Raw genomic sequence first — 17,782 nt, 5'->3', positions numbered from 1 at the left:
GTATGCTGATTACCATAAATCTCATTTCTAGATGGTGGCAGTCAGCTTTGTTCCACTTACATTACGCTGCAGATATCACTCTGACTTGCTTAGTCCTGTCACACAAGAAACACGTGGTGGAAACAGAGTTCATATTTCCTGACTCCAAGCCTAGGCTGACTCCCAAACACACAACAGAACATATCAACAAAACAGGCAGAACCTTGATCCCACTATTTCTGCAAGGCGAGTATAATTAGATTATTTAGCTGTCAGACACAAATCCCCCTAATCGCCTGACAAGTGAACCCTAAAGATGAAAGGGGATGAAGTGCCCTCTTGCTGCAGAAACAGCTGATAAAAGCACGAATAATGACCATGATTTGGTGTACAGATATTCAGAGGGATGAGACGGATTTAGCAGCAACCTGCCAGTATCAATGCTTGGTTTTATGGAGACAACGGAAGGGAAATCTAGCATTAAATAACAAGTTCAGTTAGCAGAAGACGCCTTGATGGCAGTTTGGTACACTGCAAATCAACATCACTGCAGACCAGTTTCCTCTGATACTAAATTAACAGCGATTACAAAAGTGGTTGAGGTAGCACATGAAATCACGTGAATGAGGTTGCAGTACAATATAAACAATCTCATTTCCTTTCAATTATGTATTTTGGCTCAGCTGCAATCCTTAAAACAGCAGAGATTAACACAAGAGAACCGAGCATGTAACAGGCAGTATACAAGTGAGGTTTTCTCACTTGAAGGCACTATGGCCCTTCCCTACAACTATTCAACCCTGACCAGAGGAAGAAAAGTAGACCTGTGATTAAGTTTCTTTCTTCAGGGTATTTAAAAATTGTATTTCAGGATTCTCCCTTGTTGAAAAACTGACTTGTCCATTTACTTTTGTTATTCAGGTCTTGTGTCTCTATAACATTTAATATGAAAATTCAAATTGAATTGTCACTTGTGCACCAGCTAGGTTCATACAGAAGATTTTGGTTTACTTCTTTGCACTAAAGGAACATATTTATCCTTTGACTCCCCCTTAACAAATACAGGCTTCTCAAAGCAACAGCTTATTTACTCAGGAATACGGGAAAAAAAATAAATTACTGTATTTATTCTGGAAAGTGCATTGAGGTCTTTACCCTAGATAAAATATGTCGGAACTGCTACTTGAAATGTAACTCAATGAAGATATTCTTAAGGAATACATCAGACACTAAAGAATTATTAAAAATGGGCTGTATGAGCTGGAAACACTAATGTTTTTAGCTTAACATAATTTGTCAGTTTGAATAGTGAAAATAGTACAATATGCACTAATATTTCATAGAGGGGAGGAAAAGACAGTTACGTATCTTAAGAACCTTTAGAATTTCTTTAAACCTCAGTGATTAGGTCAGGGGAAAAACATGTCATGTTTCCTGAACCACAATGCTTCCTTTTAACATTCAATTAGTATTTCTGAATGATGTTTATATGCCTGCAAATTTTTTAATCTATGTTTATGTGCAAATCCAAGGCCACTATTTGTGACAATTTAAAAGCTGTACTCTTTAATGTAGTTTTGACAGTCCATTTTGTAACTGAGTGTATTGGGTCTGGCTGAGATGGAGTTATGTCCCCATAGCATCCCTCAGTGCTTTGGTAGCTAGGAAGGTGCTGGTAACACACCAGGGGTTTGGCTGCTGCTGGGCGGTGCTTGCACGGCACCAGGGCTGTCTCTCCAACCTTCCCCCCTCACCAGCAGGCTGGGGGTGGGCAAGATCTCGGGAGGGACACAGCCAGGACAGCTGACTCAAAGTGACCAAAGGGATATTCCATACCATATGGTGTCTGCTCAGCAACAAAAGCTAAGAGAAAGGAGGAGGGAGGGGGGCATTCGTTATTTACAACATTCGTCTTCCAGATCAACCGCTACACATACTGAAGCCCGGCTTCCCGGGAAGTGGCCGAACATCACCTGCTGATGGGAAGTAGGGAAGAACATCTTTTGTTTTCCTTTGCTTCTGTGTGTGGCCTTTGCTACTGCTTTATTAAACTGCCTTTATTATGACCCACAAGGCTTTTGGTTTTTTTTCATCTTATTTTCTCCTGCCCTGTCCTGCTGAGGAGGGGAGTGATAGAGCAGCTTGGTGTGCCCCTGGCATCCAGCCAAGGTCAAACCACCACAGTGAGAACATTTTTTCATAAAGCAGAAATGGTCACTAAATTCTTCCAGCTCTGGATGAACAGAAGCATAAGAAATTTTCTCACTGACTATGGACAGCGCTGGTGGTGTGCAGGGGGAGCCAAATTAATTTCTTTTTTTTTTTAACATGCTTCAAGTGCTTAAGGAACATCATCAAGTCCTTTATCCATCCTACCTGGTCTACCTTAAAAAAAAATAATATAAAAATGAAAGAGCCCAAATATAAAAATCTCAAAGGCTTTCAGATGTCAGAATGCCCTTAGTCTGTCAGACAGAAAATAAGAGAAATGTCCAGGATTACAGTTTTTCCCATGATACCAACATTCAACTCCACATAAAGTTCTTTCTGTGACAGGATGATCAAGTATCGCTATCCTGGGGTTTCCCAAAAGGACAGAGTTAACACTTCTCCGAAAGGGTCACCACATGGCACTTCAAAGAGGGTAATGTGAATTTTAAGGAAGGTTTATAGAGAAAACAAAAATTTTTTAGGGAAATTGTGATTAAGCACCCACCTGCATATTTGATTGCCTCAGTCATCTAAAACAGTTTCTTCCTCTGTCCCTACTTTTACCCAGCTGTGCTTTGGTAGAAATAGCATCCATATGCTCCTGAACTATAATTATTAGTATTTTTTAATACCAACTAGATGGGTACATTTGCCCAATGCATGTCCAGCTAATACAGAGAGAGAGCCCTAACTGCCCAAGCTGCATGCATTTCTACTGACATCATCCATGAGGGCATTGCCTCCACAACACAGGGTAATTTCCTTAAAACTAGGTTAGGTGAAAGAATGGGACAGGAAACCAGGACAAATCAAGTCCTCAGTTACAACCAGAATGTCACAAGCACAGGCAACCAAAATCTTTTTTAGTCTTCTGCTCCTAGTTTACTCTGAGTATAAGCAGAGAGACAGGATGTCTCATAATTGGTGTCACGCAGGTGTCTCATAATTCACTTGCTGTGAGCAAGAGAGGGGGAAAAGGTCGGTCAACACCAAAGCCCACCCACCAAAGCAGCCACATCCCTGGGGAGCCACCCTTGGCTGCAGAATCCCACCACCACTTCTCCCCTCTGCCACAACATTAGCATATCTGCAAGGGGAGAGGAGGGAATTGATCCACATTAAAAAGTATTGCAGAAGGGAAGGAAGAACAAAAGAGAGTTTTAATGTTATCTGCTTCACTAAACAGCTGCACAAACATTTGGGTAGAACTGGGATAGAAAAATTTATGGCCATAGGGGTAAGGTACAGCTCTTAGTTGCAGCGCTCATTTATACCAGGTTAAGCTCATCAGGAAAGCATGGTGAGCATCTCAGTGTGCTTTAATAATTCCTAGGGCCAGCATATCACATTTTGCCTATGCTCAGGGCAACCCAAGGAAAGGTGGCGGTAGTGCTAGCCTTTACATCACTCAAAAAACGAAATATGAATGACACTCAGGTACTCTGCTCTACATACCAGATGATACCTCCACAAAGAATAGCCGCCCTGACCACAGGATTAGATGTGGCACACACCCACAGAACATTTTTAGTGGGGTGTTAGGCAAATTTTCACAGAATGCAGACAACAAAGCAAAGGTTTTTTTAAAAATTCATATTATAGCTTCTTTCCACGTAGTCAAGCTACATTATCTTCCACTGAACAATCTGAAAATAACACATTTTCACACTTAGTCCATATTCCAGCAGACTTAGGTGCAGTTCTTCCAACTGATGTCTATACTAGATAACTTTTGGACTTGGATGAGCATAGGCCTTTGGAATTACAGCATATCTTTGTAAAGAAATAAACAGTTTTCTTCTTTTGAAAAACATGTTCCCCGTGAAAGGTTTTACCCTTCTACAGCAAGGTTGAATACCCCTGTATTTAGGCGCTGCGAAAGGCATATGAACCACTTGCACCTTAATTCTCCCTGCCTAGACAAAATCAACACATCTCTAAAGAAAAGATGCCACTCCATATAAAATCCTGGTCTTACAAGGCAAAAGAGCAAAGCCTACATCACACTGGAGCTCCTTGAAAATTAACATAACTTCAGCCACCAGCATGACTCTTACCATAATCAACAAGTTTGGCCAAAGCAGACAAGTTGTCTGAATTCAACAGCGAAGAGGTGGAGGCCCTGTAACTGTTCACGAACATCCATCCTCTGGGAACTGGCTACTATATGCCAGCACTGCTTCAGAGGGAAGTAATGTTCAAGTAGTCAGCAAATATATCCTACTTGAATGTTAAAGGCTTCTGTAACTAGAATGCATATGCAGAAAACCTAAAAGTATTCGGGGGGGGGGGGGGGAAATGTTTCCTAGGGTTCACACAGAAACCGATACATTTTTACCAAATACAAAAGTTACTTCTTAAAAGTAAAAGAGAAAAAAACCGGGACAAACACAGTATCTCAGTCTAAATCCTACTACAATAGTTTTCATTGCAGAAAAATGGTGAACAGGTTGTGATTACATTACACCACCCTCAGTTTGCTTGGTGCCCTAGAAAGAGAGTACTGAATGTCAGAGCATCTTACAACTGCTGTATCTGTCATCCACTGTTATGGCACCGGAATCCAAGCAGACAAGCAAGCAAGCAAGTAAACAAAGCAAAGCAAACAGCACAGAGGTCCTCAAACATGGGAAATTTTAAAACAAAGCATGATTTTTCTGGGCTTTATTTTCTGATTCATTAACGACTATTCTTCAGATGTATTCCTTTATTGCAGTTGAAAAAAATAAACAAAACTACCTCTTATCATCAGTTAAATTGCTTAAACTAGATCAAGTCTAATAAAAAATGCTTTGAATACTTAAGGAATAGTCAAATTTGTTTTGATTAAAAACTATTTTATTTTTCAAATTAATTGTAACTTTTGAAATAATAAAAGAAGTTACTGGTGCTTTACAACTACATCAAAAAGTATTTGGAAATCATGTAAAGAGAAGATCTAGAAAATCACTTCTTGTGATAGACAAGGAATGATTTATGTGGTTCTGAATGTTCATGGCAAAATGAAGACAAAATGGCAAGCCTGTACTCCCTCTGGCGTGCCACTGTGAAGGATTACATACAGCAGAAAAGGGAGGGAGAGAGGAAGACCAGGATGATTTAATCAATGTATGCTGACATTCCTTGATGGCTCAGAGTTTGTTACATCTTCACATTTTATTTAATAGCAACAATTAAATGTCTAATTTTTTTTTCAGGAAAAAGTTCTTTAAAAGAAAAAGGGAGAATGAATAAGAAACAAAGGTCAGCATAGTAAGTTCTTGGTAGATTTTCCAGATGTGTCTTTTTTTTTTTTTTTTTAGGAGAAAGCACTAGGTGCTACAATTAAACTTGTATTATTATTTTGTATCTTCTATTAAAAAAAATCTATTTAATATGTTATTCACAATTATTTATTATTTTAATGCTCATTTAACATTATTTCTTAGCAATTCAAAAACTAGGAAATCTTAAAATTTAGGGTTTCATACAGACCCTTGTGTTGTAACTCCATGTGAGTCTATCACATTTTACATGTAAGCTGGTTAGACTTCTTGGTACAGTGGCATTCAGCTGGTTTTGGCAATGAGATACAAAACGACAATATGTTGTTGTTCTGAAGTTGTTATTCAAGATGGAGTTCATTTCACTTAAACATCATCTATGAGCCAGATGTGTACACAGGGGTCAGTCACTGCAGGCTTCCCTTCTGTCACTGGAGGCAAACAGCCCTTCTAGCATATAATTCATCTGGACTTCTCCTTTGGGATAGGAAAGGTCATGTCCTAACAATGCCTTTTAGTCTACAGGCTGTGAAGAAACCTTGAGTACTAGAAGCATTGCAGACATCTAAATTCAGTCAATAGAATCCCATTATAGTTGCTATTTTTAAATACATTAGTTGTGTAGTCCATGCATGTTACCTGCTAGGACTGCAGCCAGCTAAGCTATAGACAGAATTTTCTTTATCTATCTATCTATATCTACTTACCTATAGAATCACAGAATCATTTAGGTTGTAAAAGACTTCTAAGATCAAGTCCAATCGTTAACCCAGAACTGCCAAAGTCCATCACTAAACCGTGTCCCTAAGCACCACATGTACATGTTTTTTAAACACTTCCAGGGATGGTGATTCCACTAACTCCTTGCGCAGCCTGTTACAGATCTACCTATAGATTTACCAATAAATCTATAAGCCCAGCTATCTAATCAATAAATACTGGTGTTACAGGAATACAGTGCTGTCTTTATGCAAGTCCAGTATGATCTTTCCTACTTTACACAGCCATTTCACAGCAATTTTCATTAAAACACACAAATAAAAAGTTTGCTGGTCCTGGCTCCTGAAGAAGATTGAATTTGTAACCTAAGTGCATACTAAAAACTAAAACTGACATTAAAAAGAGTTTACTATTCATCCTTTTAAAAAAAGATTTAACTTGGACAAGTAACAGATTAAAAGATAGGAAACAAAAGGCAGGATTTCATCACGGTGACCAGCAGAATCCCTCAGGGATCTAGATCAAGGCTCTTGTTTTTCACATGTTCACAGATATCCAGAAAAGACAAAAGACAGAGATTCAGTTCAGATAGAAGTAAAATGACATGTTTGGAGGAGAAATGCTATCTTTAGACAGAAATTCTGTGCTTTGAAACACTAGGTGTTAATGCTTTGGAAAGCAATGAAGAACAACGGAAAGCACTATCAAAATGCTGTAAAAATCCATCCAACACCTTTATCATTGCGTGCAGTTCCTCCTTTCCCCCTCAGACATAACCCATCTCAGTCCCTAAAGCAACCGGAAAAGACAGAAAGTCACAAAGACTGATCAAGCCTATGGAACAGATTCTTCATCCTGGAAAAAAAGATTCACACGGGTGATTTAACACAAGCCTATAAAAACCAGGAGGAGCATTCAGAAGGTAGTTAGGGAGGACTCACTCGTTATCTCTTCCAGTAATAAAAATTAAGGGCTATCAGATGAAATTAGCAGGTACCACATTTAAAGTGCAGGGAGGTAACTCTTTCCCATGTGTCATCCAGTGAGTAGAACTCTTTCACAGGAGTTATAGATGCTAACATGTTACCTGCAATGAAAATGTGGCTACTTGGTTTGATGAGGAACAAAAATCCATTAGGGTTAGCAACCACAAAGTTCAAAATGACTAAAGGCTGTGAAGACTCACTGCAGGAATTTCTCTGCATGTTTACCCTGTTCTCACACACTTTTCCTAGGCTCCCAGTATTGAATATGACTGGAGGCATGATACCAGCCCAGGCACAGTTCTGATCTGAACTACAAATGTCTCAGGATCTTTCAGTTTACTGGAGATCTCATTCTTTAACATATGGATATGGAATATTGAATACAGTACACTTTGGAAAGTAAATCTAAATAACACAAGGTGACATAAAACCAAAGTCATTATACAAGGGAGACTTCAAAGGATTCTTCCAGCTCCTCTCTTCCCCCAAATACTAGCAAACTAAGTTTTCCAGTTAAAAAGAAAGCAAAACCATAGGGAGAACAAAGATATATGGTGCAAATAATTAGAAAAGTCTTCAAAATTATAAAGCAGTAACTCTTACAGGTTAATTTAAATCCTCTGATTTGTAGGCCACTACAAAAATTTTCAATGCAGAAATTTCAGAGCTAAAAAATGCTTTATGGCATATGCAAGTCTGCTTTCCTGGGCTGTCTTTTGTAGTTCTCACAGAAGCAGAGAAATCTACTGTAAGCCTAAAAGATTATAAAAAGCAAACACTGGAATGACAGTCAGCTATTGAAATAATGAAAAAGTAAGGAAGACGACAAATCCACAGGACAGAAGTATGTATTTGCATTTCCTGTTTAGCTGCCTCAAACTTTTTCTGACCCATAAGGTAGATGATGTTTAGCACAACACTATCAGTGAAGCGCTTGTAACAACTTACCAACCTCCTGAATAAATTTGAGTCTGTCAAGCAGTCTGAAAAGGCTTTAACGGTCTCCAGCTTACTCTGAGAAAATGCTAGAGATTTAAGACGTCTTCAGATGCACAATATTTCAGTGTATGAATACACATTGCTCCCTCCGTGACAATATTGATGTTTATGCTGAGCTCTGACTGTTTATATTCTCCACATTCATGCAATTTATGTTTTTGAATTAAAAAGTCCCAAACCTTCATAGTGGGGAAGACATCTAATCAGTGTTTCACAGACTCCTAACTTCCCATATATGACGACAAAACATCTCTTCAGCAATTTCAGAACTGCTTAAATGGAAGATTACTTTAGTTCTTGTTTCCAGCTGTTGAGCTCCATTAAGAAATGTCCTGAGCCAGCACCAAATGTCCCATCCAGCTATCCATGTGCTAAAACTACCAGGTGTTTAGCAGACCACCAGCAGTCTATACAAACCACAGATGAAGATTATCTTCGTTAGTGTTGTGCAAGCCACCAGAGAAATATGTGCTATTTCAAATAACATTAAAGGAAATAAGTAGGTAAAATACAACTTCTTGGACAGAAAAGGGGGTAGGAACAAAAACATGAATATGAGCAGTGAAACATCATTTTCATTACAACTCTGGGTAGCTTGGAGACCAGAATAGTGCACATTTTGCTTTTTACATCACCATTTGCCAAAGTTAAACCTGTTCTACTCACAGTGAGCTCAGACTCTAAAGCTGTTGTAGCTTCATATTTTGACAAGTTCTTAAAATTTCAAATTATGGGCAGGGAACACCAGTGGAGAGGCTTTTTTCTACCAACAGGCTTGATGTGCTGGACAGGAGAGAAACTTATGTGTCTTAACTTGCACACTTTGTAACATTCAGATTTCTGTACAATTTGGAATCTTGACAATTGATGCTGTCAGGCTGTTGGTTTCAAACCATTAATGAACTATAAATCTACCTTCCTAAAAGGTTAATGGTGAGAAAGTGAATTTAAGAGATTAGATTAGGTAGATGCTGCTGAAACAAATGCAGGAAGACATCTCAGAATCATCGATGAGTGAGAACACTTCAGCAAATTAAATTAGAAAAAAAAATCAAATACAGAATGGAACCCACACAGCATGCTCCCAACTGCCTCATCTCAAAGCACTGAAAGCATGCACATCAAAATGAGCAGTATGAACAAGCTCATTTTCTCTCTTCCTCAAGCTGCAGATTTACGACGCTAGAATGTGCTTCTGTAATGAAATTATTTTTTGGAGCAGGTAAGTCTTCTTTGCTGCTTTATTTATTTTTCATTTTGCCCTTTTATTGACTGTGGCTCTCACAAATGTAAAGGACCATGTCCCCTTAACCCCTTGCCAGGAATTTTAACGTTTGCAGTTGCAATTCACAATTAATTTCTATCTCCTCTAGGAATAATCTTTTAGTCAGTCTGCACTGAGTGAATGAAATTCCTTCCTACTCTCCCAGGAGAATCGTGCCTGTCTAGATTGCAGTTGGTAACTAGCATGATCCAGATTGTGCCATCCAGCAGAAACTGCTGTTATGAAACCTCCCTCTTTTACAAAAATTAATGAACCTTACAACTGCTACATCTCCACTTCCTTTTGCAGCAGTAAGGAAAGCAGTGCAGCTACTTTAATTTCAAAAAAACCCACCAAAACCCCAACAAAAAACCAACCCAAAAAACAAACAACAAAAAACCAAACCAAAACCCCTAGGAAAACAGTAAGCAGGTAATGGCTCTTCTTTAATATCCTCCTTTTTAAAATGGCATCAATACTTCTTTGCTCTTTTGTGAAAGCTAACAACAAACTGTCAAGTAGCTGTTCAATTTTCTTAAATTCAATGATTTTTTAAAAAAAGACTAAACACATACTGTCAGGCAGATAGTCCCAGAGTTAGTGCTGATAGCAAATATTTCTTCTATTTTTACATTTTATTTCTTCTTTTCTCCTTAGATTATTAGTAATTTTCATAGCAAATATTTCTTCTATTTTTACATTTTATTTCTTCTTTTCTCCTTAGATTATTAGTAATTTTCAATTTTTAGTGGGTGTTTTTCCCCCTCTACCTTGCATCACCAAAATCAGGGCAGAATTCACTGAGGAAAACCAGGGAGATATTTTAAACTCTTACATGGAAAACTGCAGAGCAGTAAGTCACAAAGCAAAATACATTAGCATCTCCATCCAGTTCTCTTTCAACTGACTGGAATTTCATCTCTTTTCCTTTGAATGAAGCTCCGAAACTCAAAACACAAATGGAAAATTACTAGTATCATGTGTTTCAGCTTTTGTTTTCAGCAAATGCTTTAAGTACAGAGACTGCTGCAAAAGAAACTGTCAGCTGTACATATGGAGATCTACTGCTCTTTGGGTGGCCAGTGCAGCGCCCAGCAGAAAGCAGCCACCAGCAGCAGCCCCTGCTTGGCTACCAGTTGCTGTTGCCTCAGGACTTATCCCCAGAGGCTGAGTTCTCTTTCCCCCCTCCCTGGTTTTTACTGGGAAGGTTTTATGCAGCATTTAGTCAACTAACTGTAATAATATAAGCTCACATCTGTAGTATCTAAGAACCATTTTAGAAACACAAAATGCCACTGACCTCCTATAGAAACACACACAAGGAGTTAAAAAGGCATCTTAGAAATTGGACTACAGACTTCTTATCCCACCAAGTGCCTGGCTGGTCTATGATCCGTTGCACTCCTCCTCTCCTCCTTTCTCTTTTTTTTTTTTTTAAGGCAGAAAAAAAGAAAGACACATGGCACATTTTAAGAAAAAAAGCAACTCAGAAAACTTGGAGCTTCATTTCTGCACACAGCTTACTGACTTCAGCTGTGAAAAGCCAAAGTTGAGAGAAATTTACATTTTTCTACTGAGAGTCCCCAAAGTATCTGCAAATCATTAAACAGTTTACTTGGTGTCTCTCCATTCAGCTTTCTATAAAATTTTACAAGCGTCAGTTGACTCCAGTTTTCCTTGCTTTTTCTTGAAGGAAAGGCTAATTTCCATTTAGATTTTATTATCCCAAGATCATTTTCTCCAAAAATCATCTGTATCAGTTTTCCTCATTTGTACAAAAAACTCCAAATGTCACCTCACACAGAAGAGGAATAAGTAAAAAAAAAAAAAAAGAAAAAAAAGTAGTGCAGTTTTATTAGTGCATTTAGGAAGGAAAAAAAGATGTGTGTGGAGGTGAACTTTTGTTTACTAAGCAAACATTTGAAAGAGCACATCCTAAAGACTGTCCAACTAGTCTTGGTTAACTGAAATGTTACATTATTCTTTAGAGTAAGAAACTTGAAACCAAATCATATAGAAATAAAAAACATCTGTGCAAGTTTAATGGCCAAAACAGCCTGAAAGGAAAAAAACTTTAGCTAAACAGAGCCAGGACAGAATATGTTTTCACACAAAAGTAACCCCCTATTATAATATGGTCCTCTATAGCAGAAATGGACTTCAGGATCCCCAGCACTTTTCTTCCTTCTTTTCTTCTTACCTACCCAGCATCTACAAAGTGTGCAGAACCACCAAAGAACCCTGCAGTTGAATCCTGTGCTCTGCAGAATATATATTATGATGCAGTTTTAAATAGCCACAGAAAAAAACACTCAACTAATTGTAAAAGAAATACCTCCTCTCCCATTGTGAAGCCAAGCTGCCTTTCAGCAGCTCCAAGTGTCCAAGAGCAGCCCTGGAGTCCTGCCTCTTCCTTGCATGAGCTCAGCGAGAGCAGGAGCCCAGCCCTGACACTGACTCACACTCTGGGTCATCCCGGGGAAACAAAGGTTCCACTTGTTTGTTTCACAGGAAATCTGGAGCTTTTCCTACCTCGGCTCACTCACAGCAAGAAGTTTCCTCTCCTTTCCCAAGCCAGCCTAGTTTCTTAAGACCGACAGCTAGGAAAGGCAATGTGAGCGAGGACCTACAGACTTTTTGTGAACAGCTCAGGCAGAACGTTTTGTAAACAACTCTACAAGAAAATAAGCTTATGACAAATTCTGAGTGTATTAGCCCCTGTGTTGTTTTTTTTTTTAAATAAGCTGAAATTTCATGTTATTTATGCCTTTGTTTCAGCTTTTGTTTTTAAAGAAGGATGACCAAGAAACTGAAATATTAAGATGATGCTCTGTTCCATGAAAATCTTATAAATTTTTAATGTTGCCTCCTCACAAACATTCAACTTTAAAACGATTGCAAAAGGGCAGGGGAGGGAAACAGACCGTGGGCTTCTCAGATAATGTGAAAGAAGTTAAAGATTTATATTTAACAAAGCCACAAGATAATATACACTCACTCCCATTTGACCTTATATGTTATTCAGTAAGCATTTACACACAAACACATCTACTATGGACATACTTAGGCACACTCAACACATTCCCTATAGACGCACAGCCCATTCTTGAGAGAGGCATTCTCATGAGAGTGCCAAAACAATTATGGGACAAGAAAAAAAGCCTCTGAACTCATACATTAAAAAGATAAAGCAAAAAATTTGGTCCTCTCTGGTTTTAAGAAACAGTGTAAGGAAGGACATGATGAACTTAAAGACAGTATGTAGATTTTAAAGAGGAAGACAATAAATTGTTCAACATGGTTCCTACAAAAAAGAATAAGAAAAGGGTTATTTTACAGAGCCAGGATATTGCAATATATTTTCTGCTACAACAGTGAAATATGAGAACACAGGGAGGATACACAATTTTCTTTACTAGATGCTTTTTTAAAAACCAGCCATCCCCTGGAGATTATTTATATATATTTGGTCTTAATCCAGTTGAGAGGCTTGGATTAGATGATCTATGAGATCCCCTTTGGCCTTATACTGAAAGCAAAACAAAACCAATCTGAGTTAGACCACCACTGCAAGTACAAATCTCCAGAAGAAATACAAGGATATTTTAAAGAATGGAAATGAGCAAGAGATGATGGCTTACAGAAAAGGCAACATCTCTTGCAGCAACACTCCCTGGGCTTGCACCATGCTGCAGAACAGGTTCAGGAGTGATTCAGAGCAAGTCTGAAGGCCTATTGACCTGCAACCTCCTTCCTGAGGATTTCTGTTTTCCAATCCCAAATTATTTTCAAGTTATATTACAATATGTCATTAATTTCAGTTCCAGAAAACACACAATTACTGGTATTTGTTTTAAGAGAGAAGAATAATCTGTAAAACATTTATAATTTTTATGAGTATTTAAAAGTATAAATACTACAATCAGGCATGACTTTGTAAAAATAATTCTAGAGTAGAGAACATTTCAAAAAGGAAACCATTTCAGAAAAATTTCACAAACCAATGAAGCTAATAGACAGCAAAAGATGAGTGTATAAATTTTACTTTACAGGTTATATTCAGTTTGGTTTCCATTCAGCAGTATTTTTAAAGTTACTCATGTAATTTCCAAAGTCAGGAGGGTTATTTTATTGATTTGCATAACTGTGTTTGTTCTCTTAATTTTCAAAGTTCATGTGTGCTAAGAATATCAGATCTCATTTCATTATAATTTTTATAATCTTTTCAAAGTTAAAAGAACAACTCAGACATAGCAATTAAAAATTAGTTATATTATCTAACAAAATCCAACTGGGGCAAGCAAAAAAAGTTATTTTACTTAGAAACACTAAGACACAGCTTATAAAACTGTTTATACCTAAAGCCTTGGTTACATTAATGTAAATCTTTTTGTATCAATTTATATCAATTAGATTTTACTTATGTAGATTTTACTGCTGTTATTAGACATACCATATTGTATTAGCTCGTGAGCCAGTTCTCTTGAAGCTCATCAGAGAGAAAAAAAAGCTAGCTTGCATATCAGTACTGTTACTTTCTGAAGCATTTTCTCCACACTGAAGTTGAAACATGAGACAAATCTCTCCTAGAAATTCAGTTTATGTCTCCATCAAGTATCTCTGGAACTCTGAAAATCAGCTTTATTTTGAACTACTAAAGCACAGTATTCGGGGGTTTTTAATGACTCTTCTTATAAAAAGCTTTTCAAGGTATAAAGCTTGGTAATGGTACAGACCCAACTGAAATACAGAGATTTACTGTGATTAGCAAGCTAACGATCATCAGCTGATCCAGAGCAACTTACAACATATATACTTTTATTGTGTCCCTATTAGGAAATAAAATTGCATTAGCTTAAACCTACACATCCTGTTTTCCAGACTGCAGCATCCTAAGATTTCCTAATCAAAACCATGACTGAAAAACCAGTATTCCTTCCCAGAGAGCACTCTTCCAGGAGGACTGTTCTGGCAGAAGCCCAGTGCTGTGCCCCAGGAGAACAGATCAGACTTTCCACGCTGCTTTTATGAGTATCTTCTGGTGCTATCAATACTTCTTACATTACTCCGCTTCTATTTTTAGATGTTCTTCAAGCAGCTCAAGTCAGGAACACGTTGAAAATGTTTTCATGCATACGCTTGATGTGTTCTTTTTGTATGGACAAATCTTCTCTGAATAAGGACCAACAATATACATGTAAAGTCTCGTGGCATGGGCATCGACTAGCTTGCATTTCTTTAGAGTCCAATAGCTGCTTTATTAAAACCAAAAGCCTAAAAAATGTCACAAGCAGCACAAACCACTGTGTGGGTAACCTCCTCTGCCAAAAACTGCTAGTGCAGACTGATGTGAAAGCTGAACCATGCCACCAATACCTGGACAACCCTGTTCAGGCAGCTTGGACATTTTACAAACCAAACTGAGAAAACAAAGGCGCAGGTATCTACTGGAACAGCAGGGGAGGGCAGGAAGTACACAGGCGATCAGGAGTCACTCTTCACTCACATAGCACAGTTCAGTGACTCAGCAGAGACTCATTGCCAGACAACATTATAGAATTTGTTCCTCCTTTAAACTTAATTTTTCATTTCCCGTTCTCTTCCCTTGGTACCAAGTCCTGCTTTGAGTCAGACTCCCCGAAAGGGGCATGCTGCTCTTCCACTGTCCCTCATTTCATGAGCCAGTCATATTTCCCCTACCCTTCATTCTTATTCCTGTGAATTAGTTACTCCAGAAAGAGTAACAATCTTCTACAGAATTTATTTCTAATGTCTACACTGCCTCATGAACATCAGCCACCATTTGCAGATGTGTGCTATTTTTTGGCATAATGAAAAAAACACATAGATCCTGAACTTAAGGAATGGAAAGTTACACTGGTGAAGTAGTGAGCCTTTGCTGCAGGCAGCCTTGCTCTCATGACAACTGCAGAAGGCGTCAGGGTCTTTCTTCCCCTGTAGCTTTCTTCACAAGATGGCACCAGAATAAATGGTTAGGAAAGGGATACCAGACTACGCTGACAGCAACTTCAAAGCAAAACACAAATGCTGCTTGAACAGCTGAGCGCTTCCCCCTGTTCCTACATAGAATTTGACGCTGCTGCTGCTTGCCACGACTGCTGCTGCCATCACCGATGGCTGTGTCTGAATAAATAATGCCAGAAACCTGTGCCTTCAAGTGCAAAGTGTGTGTAGACACACTTGATACTCACATTGCATGCTCTCTGCCTCAGCAGGCATTTTTAATAGCATTTGTATTCAGTACCAGGTGGTTTTGCTCACATCCATTTTTTCATTATCTCAGTATTCTAAACACTGGCTTCAACATTTCTGTTAAGGGAGCAAGCACCTCCAAAGTCACTGGAGGAGAAAAGTAAGTAGCAGCAAGCCATGCAACAGAGACGCAAGCACAGACTGACGCGCACAGCCCACACAGCCAGTGCTGGCCATGCCTCATTAGCCGGTTTAGAAATGCCAGGAGGAACCTACAACTTGCATCTCTCAAAGCCTTCTTTTTAAATGACAACTGAAAATTAAGGACAAATAATGTTTTCTACAAGCAGCTAGGCAGGACCTGACAGAACAGGTGTGGCAAAGATGTGACTGTCAGTGTAACATATTCACCCCGGCTCACTGGCTCAAAATAGAAATTCAGACCTTGCAGGCACCCAGAGTTTACAAATTTCTATCTTATTACAAAGGACAGGTAGACTTAATAATTGACATGAGCTTCCAGCCCTTGTAACTCTTGTGTCTACTTCCATTACTTCTCCTCCATTTCTCCTCTCCCAAACATACTAAATATACACAGAAATAAAAAATTCTGTATAAATTCCGTGTTTTGCAGTGAGAAGGATCCCTAAGCACCAGTTAACTAGATCTTACACGTTGCTGGATCTAGAGCCATGACAACCTCCCCCTTTATATTAAATCATTACAGTGGCTGCAATATCCCCTAGTTTGATGGTTGAGTACATAATCTGCATTAAGCTCTGGCAAACACTAATGTGACCTCATCAAAGGCTGTTAATGAAATCTAGCTGTGCTCAAATTCACCACTGCTAGCCAACTACATAAGTCTTGCCTGAAGAAAACTACAAATGTACCTTAAATTGAAAATGTTAAAAATACTCTCAATAGTCTATTCTGAACTAAGGGCAGTTTTCAGAAAGACAAAAATGGCTTTTTAAGACTTCTTACTCTATATTCACCTATTACGGTCTTTAGCATTTCCAGCTGAAGCCTCAACTCACGGATCAACCCAATACAGTTAATTCAGACTAAGGAGTGTATTGGCTGATTATATTTTCCTATACTTTTAGAGGTTTATTTTTAGACACAGGAGAGGAAGATGTCATAGCTTATTAGAACAATGGAAGCACATACAAGATCATATTGGAAGGAAGTCCAACCTAGAAACAGAAGTTATAGATAAGCTACTACAGAATGAAAAAGGAATAAAGAAATAAGCATAAACACCTGTTTAAATGTCTTGAATCTGCACAAACAGATGGAGGACATGTGAAATGAGCTTTTCTCTTTGACCATAAAGTTTGTGCTACTTCAACAGTGTTATACGGAATTTTCTCAGGAGACACAACATGCCTATATGCATACTGTATTTCCTCTAAAAATTCATCTGTCAGCAAGCTACATCTTCAGTCACATGCAGCATTGTAAATTAGTTCACTTACACCTATCAGTAATGGGAATTTGTCAGAGCCAAGCCTCAGGAATCTGATTCCAGCTATACACGGCCTGTGGTTCATTCATTAATGCAAAAATGCAAAGAAAACGACTACAAAGTATTTGATTCTTTTGTGTTTGGTTTTTTTTTTTTAAAATAAAAGCACAGTACTGATGGCACTGCTCAAATTAAACTCCCACAACCGCATCATTAATTTCCCTAGGATAATCTGCTTCTGTGATTTTTATAACAAAGAACAGCAAAGCAATGAATTCTGCACACCAATAAAACCAATGGGGTTTCACACAATTCCTCAGTTCTGCCTTTAGTTAGAGAGTTTATTGATCACTTTAAAAGACAAGGGCTGCTATATCCTACATTGTTACCACTGGGCTAGCACTTGGAGCACATCAAACTGCCTAGTGATTTACAGGAGAGCCTAATGGCATCTGCCTCTGCTCCACAGTCAGCAATCCTTTCTGCCCTCATACTCCTGCCAATATTTGTGTAAAAACCTTCTTAACACCTCAGTAATTTGTATCACCTCTGCATGAAATATGATCTAAACTTATTATTCATAAAACTGAAACCACATTAGAACACCAAGTGATAACGCCAACAAAATGAGACCCTGTTGATTACTCTGTAAAAGGGGCTGAGATTTTCCATAGGA

General features: G+C 38.4%; 1 protein-coding gene across 6 annotated transcripts in view; it reads right to left on the bottom strand.

Moving 5' to 3' along the window:
- The window catches only part of SH3KBP1 (SH3 domain containing kinase binding protein 1), a 231,460-nt gene that overhangs the window by 67,751 nt on the left and 145,927 nt on the right, over window positions 1-17,782 (bottom strand). The window contains exon 1 of one of the 6 annotated variants that reach the window (XM_037377240.1): window positions 11,758-11,852. The exons of the other annotated variants lie outside the window; for them this stretch is intronic. Within the exon in view, the coding sequence (XP_037233137.1) occupies window positions 11,758-11,769 (12 nt within the window). The 5' untranslated portion in view covers window positions 11,770-11,852. Of the gene's footprint in view, window positions 1-11,757; window positions 11,853-17,782 lie in introns of those variants that run through there. 6 annotated transcript variants of the gene reach the window in all.

The sequence above is a fragment of the Falco rusticolus genome, chromosome 2 (genome assembly GCF_015220075.1).
Source record: "Falco rusticolus isolate bFalRus1 chromosome 2, bFalRus1.pri, whole genome shotgun sequence".
NCBI classification, from domain to species: Eukaryota; Metazoa; Chordata; class Aves; order Falconiformes; family Falconidae; genus Falco; species Falco rusticolus.
This window is presented reverse-complemented; position numbering and strand designations above follow the sequence as displayed.